Below are 8,254 nucleotides of genomic sequence, written 5' to 3' on the forward strand. Positions count from 1 at the left end.
GTTCATGTAAATGGAGCAAGCAGAAACAGACTACTGAAAAATAAACAGAGCAGTTGGGATGCATTTGTTGTCTTAATATAATTGTATTGGTGCTTTTGCACTAGGACTTACTGAGCCCGACTCGGCTCGTCACGCCTCTACCCGTTTGTTTTTCCACAGCCAGGGCAGAAGTGGGCAGGTTGGGGTGAAGCTGCTGTGACGTACTCGATTGCGCAACCGCTTTGTTTATGTCGGCGCTGATGAGAAATCAGCTGGAGCCGCGAGCGGCTGAGAGTAAAACAGCCCGTCTACATCGCTTTTTTAATTCTCTCGTCAGCCACCAGGTTTATGAACATCTGCACCTCAGAGTTGGATCACCAAACAGACGTTTTGCGCTTTATAATAAAATCACCGCGAGCCGCGGGTCGCTCTCGTGCTAACTCCCGCTTCCTGATTCAAACGTCTGACGGCCCCGCCCCCCGACCAATCAGAGGCGCGGAGGGTGGTGACGTCAGAAATAGTCCCGGCTCAGCCCGCAAAGAACCTCGCCAGAATGGTTACAGAAATAGTATCGGCTTGGAGCGGCTCTACCCGTCTCAGCCCCTAGTGCAAACGTGCAACACGGGGCCGCACCGAGCCGAGCCGGGTGGAGGCGGGACTAGTGCAAAAGCGCCATATGTGAACAAGTGAAAGTAAAATAAGATTTGTATGATCCTTTGATGAAGTGATTTCAAACAGTCCTAGAAGTCTGTTAATCCTTATGTCCCACCTTGAAAATAACCTTCATCATGGGGGTCAATTCTTCTAGTCTTTCAAGATCACTGTACAAATTCAACAGGCCACATATTCAATTAAAAGTGATCAAAAACTGCCTGCTACCACAGTTTCCAATTTCAAGTAATAGACTAAGCAGAAGGGATTGTACTATAATGGAATTACTCTGCAATATCAGTGTGACAAGGACATTAAAGTCTATCCAGTTACAGAGAATTGACATCACTGCAATAAAAAAGCACCTTCACAAATCATCTGACGTAAATTCATTATCTTATTTTGGTCCAATTACCCATCATTTATGAAGTCCACTGTCAATATTTTCATTATTTGGCTGATTTACTGAGACTCAGTTTATTTTAGTGTAGAGTGTTCCTTTAAAAAGGAACACATTACACCCAGGCTTTAATGCTTAAAGCATGAATGTGGCAAGTTAAAACAGAGTAAAACGTCACAACGACACAGGCATGTTGTTGCAAAACAAGTTATCTAATTTCTTGCAGAGAAGGGAACAACAAAGAAGTATGACACTGTGTGGCAGGTGGACATGCAGTAAAAGATAAGAGGGGTTATATCCTCACAACCATCCCAGAGGTTTATTCATCTCAGGGCCGCTAGGCCTTCTAACCACACACGCACTTTCAATTACAGTTATTGCTGTGGTAAGCACGCGAATCAACTAGGTCTTGTGGACCAAGTCACCCCTGAATCTAATTATCAGAAGTTTCTAAGACGCAGCAACAGCACCCTTTCATGCGAGTCTTGGTTGCCCCTCTACAGCTTCAAGAGTTGACACCCAGCATGACATTTCTTTGAAGAGGTGAGGCATTGGAGAACTCCCTATCGGGTTTATGCATCATTTTTCTGTTTTATTATGCCATTTCAGAGGATGAGGATAGGGGAAGAAAAAGATAAATAAAAACATTTTAAAAATCAGGAGTAAGATGACAAAATTTGATAGAAATCAGAATATGTCAACTTTAACAATAAAGAGTTTTTTTTAAATAAAAAAAATAATAAAACCCCATGGAAAAAAGGTCCTTTTACAACAACACAGAAAAGCAGCAGTGGACTGTGACTCCTCAGACAGGACAAATGTAGGAGACGGTGTCTGCAGTGCAGTACTTAGTCAACCATTTCATGAGCTGCACTCTTGCAGTATTCCTCCATTCCTGGTCTACGTGATGAGACAGTTCTAATTTTGTGCTTATCTAGGAAATAGGGGAAGTCAAAATTAAGCAAAAGAGAGAGGATGTATACTTTTGTAAAGCCCTCTTGACAGTTAAGCCCCCGAAACTATTTTTTACATAAAAAAAATGCAGTCTTGAACAACTCCAGAAAAAGAAAACCACATACATCTATTCAAACATATATTGAATACAAAATTATATAAAATCAGAGGTGGAGATGAAAGAATGGTAAGATAATTGGGAAGAAGGAGGATAGCTGACTGCAGGAGGAGGGGCAGAAAAAGCTCTTTGCCACTTGTATTGGCATGAGATATAAATATACCAGCAGAGTAGTTTCCCAGGAACAACAGTATTTCTAACATAGGTCGGGTACTGGTTATTAATAGCACAAAGGTTTGATTTAAAAAGGATTAAATGCAAGTTCAATTACCACCTATTCCAACATCAGTAGCACACAATTAAAAACATTGATTCAACAACTGAATTCCCATGCTACATCTCCCAAATATCTAAGTAGTACAAGATGTTAGGAAGGCCTATCAGGTATGATCCATTTCCTGACTTTAAATTAGCCTTGACAGAGAGTAGTACTCGTTTTTGTCTGGCTGGGAACATTTTTGCTTCAAGCCTGCAAATAGTATTCCAAGTATTTTTGCACAGGAAAAAAAAAAATATATCCCACTAAAATATCAATTTCCAGCAAGGCCCAGATGCAAACCAACAAAACCAAAACTAACAATACTTGCATCACGACTGGGTATTATTTGTAAAAAACAGCAGACAAGCATATTAGACAAGATGTACAGTATGTCATTTCATGGGGCAACATGAGAGTCCAATGTCTTGCCCAAGAGCATTCGGCAGGAGTACTACTTCCCATATGCAAATTTCACACAAGTGCGTAAACTGGGACTTGTGCCAGTAACCTTATCACGGCATCTAAATAGGAAGAACAGCTAATCCAGCTTAAATCAATATTTGCATTAACATTCAAGATATGTCTAAAGGCAGCCTGACGATCGACGGCTATGGCTAACATATTTCACCTGAACATCTTTTGAGATGAGACTAATCCTACAATACTATGACATCATTAGGCTCTTTAATAAAAACAAAAAAAAGGCTTGTAAATGTTCATAAAGCTCAGTTACACTGAAAGAAATTAATAACGTCTTCCTTTTTACCCCAATAGTCCTTTCTGCCAATTGTTACTGTCCAATAGCGATATTAAATGTATGCATAATTTGAATTCTAGAATATACTGTGTACTTCAATGTTCCTGTCCATCACTGTCTATTTACACAACAACCACAACTCTCTCACAGAGTAAACACAAGCTTGTGTGGTCAGAAAGGACAGAGAGAAATTCTACTCAGGTTTTTGTTGACACACACAGCAAAAAGTAGTACATCTACTCACTTTCCCACAGTCATGTTGTTCCCATGATGTCAATAACAGTTAGATAAGGTGATGTTTAGAGGACACAGGACTGAAATGTGTTTGGTCAAGCAATGTTAAAATAATGATGTAGGGACACAAAAACAAATTTGCTTAGTAATCTAAAAACAGAAAAAAAAGAAACATGATGCATGACCACGACTTTTGAAAACCTCCAAGAGGAGTTATGAGAAAATAAACCAGCACAGAATTTAAGCCTAAAATGTGGCACTACACATCTGTTTTAAGTAGAGATAACAGTAATTCTGGGGTAAATGAGCTACACAATGGTATGGTTCAATAAACGGGGGGTGTCTCTTATCAGTGTGCTGCCACAGCACAGGCACAAACAATATGCTCTCTACAACACACTGCTAAAGAGTCTTGCAGCTCATTGTGCTCTGAAAACAGTGACCCCCCATTTACCATCCCAGCCAGCAATTATGTCACTACATTCTCACTAACCCCAAGCTTCTGGCCTGCGCATGCAGGGTCGTGGGCCGTCGGTGTCATTTATAAAGACAATAACTTAAGTCATACATGGCTAAATAGAGGCCATTTTGTTTTTAATCAGGCAAATAACAGAAGCTGTATCCCATTCAAACATGTTAAAAGCACACGTAGAGCACCGATAGATTCTGTCATGAAAGAGGTGATTTAAAAGAAGTTGTTTCTAAGGTTGCATTTGACCAACAAAGAAAACCGAACCAGTATGTAAGGATGACACAATTTATGATGTACATAAGAACCAAGCTTGCTGATAACAAATGACTATGTGCTAACAACAGAGTGAGGTCATGCACGGGAAAGAAATCAAATAAAGCTCTACCTCCACCGTAAAGATGATTAATCGTATGATCAAGCGGTTTAAATGAAAAGGTAAAGGTCAGCAGAAAAACATAGTACACACATTCATGATTACACTAGATCTGTAATCAAATGTTAATGTCAGTGCTCAACAAGCTAAGCAGAAGCTGAAGGAAAGATAAGCAAAGACCTAAATCAAGCAATGAAAAATGTAATAAAATCATTTTAGTTACATTACAAAAATGTAGAGCTTCTAAAATCTGCCCTTTACTAATGTAAAAAAGTCCTCTACGCCTCACCTTATCTAACTGTTATTGACATCACGGGAGCGACATGACTGTGGGAAAGTGAGAAGATGTATTTGTTTTTGCTGTATAGTATGAGGTCAGTGCCAGTAAAGAGAACCAAAATCTAGGACATTTTACCGTTTTTCAACATTTGTATTCGAGTAAGTTTACCAGTATAGTAATTAATGTGTTCATAATTTTTTTTTTAAGCTAAACTTGGTTAATGATTACTAAATATCAGCGTTATGCAGGGAAAATAGTGTTTTCTGTCCTCTCCACAGTGAAGTGCTGAGAGCTTCAGCTTTGCACTGCAGTAAAAACAACAGACTTTTGATGACGAAGAGGAGGATGGTGATGATAGCCGAGGCGGGTGACTCCGGTTTGCGGTGTGTATATATGAAGGCATGTGCAGTTACCGTTAAGAGACCTTTCTATCAGGGCAGATGTCTTGAATGGAAAAGTACACAGAGATATGAAACACTGAATTCCTAGTCAGGAGAGACAGGTTCATACTTCACATAGAAAAGATCATTTTTTTCCTGCCATATCTGAGAATGCAAATAAAATTACGTCACTCAAACAGTAACCTCCAATATCAATCCCAATCGTGCACAAAAAACAGAATAAAATAAAAATCCCAATCACTTGAGAAGACACCTGAGAAGAGTAAATCTGTTGTGTGAACAGCAAAACGAAACACAAAGTAGCGTCGGAAACTTAATATAAAATGTACAGGTATATATATTTTCACTGAAAACAGATACATTAGAATCAGAATCAGGTTTATTGACCAAGTCAGGTCAAACAATTAAGGGAACCAATTCATTTTAAATTACAGTCATGTAGAACTACAAGCAAAAAATGTTGCATTTCACACAGTGGAGTGAGGCTATGGAACAGTCTGAGTAAGGAGCTGAAACAATGTCCAACCATCTACAGATTCAAAAGCAAATACAAAGAAATTATTTTTGCCAAATACAGGGAAGAGGAGACATGAGGTAGTGATTGTGTGGGGATTCAGCACAATGTACGTACCGGTATATAAAATGGTATATATAATAATTATTATATTGTTTTAGATTAGATATATATATATATATATATATATATATATATATATATATTATTTATAATGTCTCTGGTAATAACAGGTATACTTTTTTGATCAAGTAAAGCTTGCGTTTTATTTTTCTTATTTTTATTTTCAAGCAAAATTGAACTAGAATCAAGGGGTAGGACCCAATAAGTTTTTTACTTCCTCCTACTCCTTTTCGGGCATGAAAGTTTATTTCTCTTTGATTTTGTTTAATGACTGTTTATTTGTATTCTTTTTTGTTTTGTGTAATTATTTTTTTTTATGCTCGAAATAAAGATTTCAATCAATCAATCAAAACAAGACAGGTAATTAGACTCGGTTATTTTCATTCACTGTACAGTAAATAAATGACAGGTCTTATTAACATTTTTTTTTTTTTTTTTTTTTTTTAAAGGTGAAAGGTGTAGCAGAATGATGTACACATGGTTATTAAAAGATGCATTGTTACAGCATATGATTGTGGTTATTATTAATTATTATTATTATTATTATAGTATATGCAGTACTCGAGTTGAGGGGGGATGGCATCCCTCCTGAAATAAAAACGGTCAAAATCATCCCCCCCTGTAAAACTGCCATCCCTCCTTTCCATCCCGTCATTTCATCAATGAATGTGGTTTTACTGCTATTTCAACATTTAGAGTCATCACCAGAAAAATAACAGCAGAAAAATTACTTATTTGACAATTTTCATCTGTTTCAAGTAAATTTTCACTTGAAATAAGTATGAAAATCTGCCAGTGGGACAAGGTTTATCTTCTTATTACAAGCAAAAAAATCTTGTTCCACTGGCAGATTTTTCTACTTATTTTAAGTGAAAATCAACTTGAAACAAGTGAAAATTGTTGTTTTTTCCAGTGATGAGTCTTGTTTTAAGTCTAATGAGATTTTTTTTTACTAAAATAAGACATTTTAACTAGAAATAAGACAAATATTCTTGTTAAGATTTTGAGTTTTTCCAGTGATCTATTTTACTTATCCTGTGAAGGACAGAGGCATATTGATAAGTTCAGAAAACTGTTTTTTAATTGTTGTGTTTTGATGTATTAGATGTAAGCCCAGTGGATATGTAAAGCTTACAGAAGGCTGCATTTAACTGCTGCTATGTCATTCCTGCAGTATTTCTGCAGGTGTTTTGGTCAGTGCTATTATTTGTAATATATTATATTATTTGTAATCAGCACAAATTATCTGTCCCCATATGATAAAATCCACCCTGACCTTTTTTTACAACTCGAGTACTGAGTATATGAATACACAGCAAGCAGGCGTTAAAAGACCCCCGGATAGATAGATAAATGAAGGTGAAACTGACCGGCATCATCTTAGCCTCGCACCGCATTCAGCTCGGCTCCGCTGGCAGTTTCGACGAAAGCGGTCAGACTGGAGTTCACTTTAATCCCGGAGACAGACCCCGACCGAGCCAAGCTCACTTTCTCCAGAGCAGAGTCCGCTCCTGTAACAAACACGGAGGATTTGATCAGTCATCTTCTTCAACTCGACTAGAAACAAGTTTGTGACTAAAACGCACCCGTGTTAAAGACCTGTTGCTACGGCTGCTACAAATAACAAGGCCTTCGCGACGAAACTTTCTCTCGTCGTACGTATCTCTTTATAAACTTTGAGGCGACATTCTCCCGACGCGAGGGAGAATGAAACACCCCGGCGACTCCGGAGTTCGATATAAATGTGAAGGATAAGTTGTATGAGGGTGAAAAATGCGTTTTAAACGCTTTTACTTACTAGTCCCAGTGTAGGTGATCAGCCCGACGCCCCGTGGACTGACAGCGCTGCTCCGATCAGAGCAGTGTGACGTAACAGGAAGTTTGGTCCGCCTTGGAGCTCAGGCTCCGCCCACTCCGCCCTTAACCGCCCTGGGCCGCCCTGCACGGCCCGGTGATCAAAACACCAAATACACTAGAACCAGTCAGAATCAGAATCAGAGTCAGAATCAGAGTCAGAATCAGTGTCAGAATCAGAATCAGAGTCAGAGTCAGAATCAGAATCAGAATAAGAGTCAGAATCAGTGTCAGAATCAGTGTCAGAATCTGAATCAGAATCAGAATCAGAGTCAGAATCATAATCAGAGTCAGAATCAGAGTAAGAGTCAGAATCAGTGTCAGAATCAGAATCAGAATCAGAGTCAGAATCAGAATCAGAATCAGAATCAGAATAAGAGTCAGAATCAGAATCAATGTCAGAATCAGAATAAGAGTCAGAATCAGTGTCAGAATCAGTGTCAGAATCAGAATCAGAATCAGAGTCAGAATCAGAATCAGAGTCAGAATCAGAATCAGAATCAGGTTTATTTGGCCAAGTCAGGTCAAACAAGACAGGGAATTTGACTCTGGTTATTTTGCTCACTGTACAGTAAATAGACAAATTAACATATATACAATTTTAAAAAAAGGTGAAAGTTGCAGCAGTATGAAGTAGACATGGTTATTGAAAGGTGTATTGTTACAGCATATGATTGTGGTTGTTATTATTATTATTATAACTCTTCCCCTCTGGACGGCGCTACAGAGCACTGTACGCCAACACCTCCAGACTCAGAGACAGTTTCTTCCCCCAAACTGTTGCTCTAATGAACTCTCATCACTCATAGTCTCAGAGAAATCAATCCCTGTGCAATAATAATAATAATAATAATAACCGCAATCATATGCTGTAACAATGCACCT

The 8,254-nt window shown here is 38.4% G+C and overlaps 1 protein-coding gene across 1 annotated transcript in view; it reads right to left on the reverse strand.

The window, feature by feature from the left end:
* The window catches only part of tp53bp2a (tumor protein p53 binding protein, 2a), a 31,251-nt gene extending 23,817 nt beyond the window's left edge, over positions 1 to 7,434 (reverse strand). Inside the window, exons 1-2 of the mRNA XM_061744659.1 lie at positions 7,314 to 7,434; positions 6,886 to 7,026 (exon numbers count right to left, since the gene is read on the reverse strand). Coding sequence (XP_061600643.1) covers positions 6,886 to 6,912 — 27 coding nt within the window. The 5' untranslated portion in view covers positions 6,913 to 7,026; positions 7,314 to 7,434. The remainder of the gene's footprint in view (positions 1 to 6,885; positions 7,027 to 7,313) is intronic.
* Between the last annotated feature and the right edge of the window lie 820 nt (positions 7,435 to 8,254).

This window comes from Cololabis saira, chromosome 17 (genome assembly GCF_033807715.1).
Source record: "Cololabis saira isolate AMF1-May2022 chromosome 17, fColSai1.1, whole genome shotgun sequence".
Classification (NCBI taxonomy): Eukaryota; Metazoa; Chordata; class Actinopteri; order Beloniformes; family Belonidae; genus Cololabis; species Cololabis saira.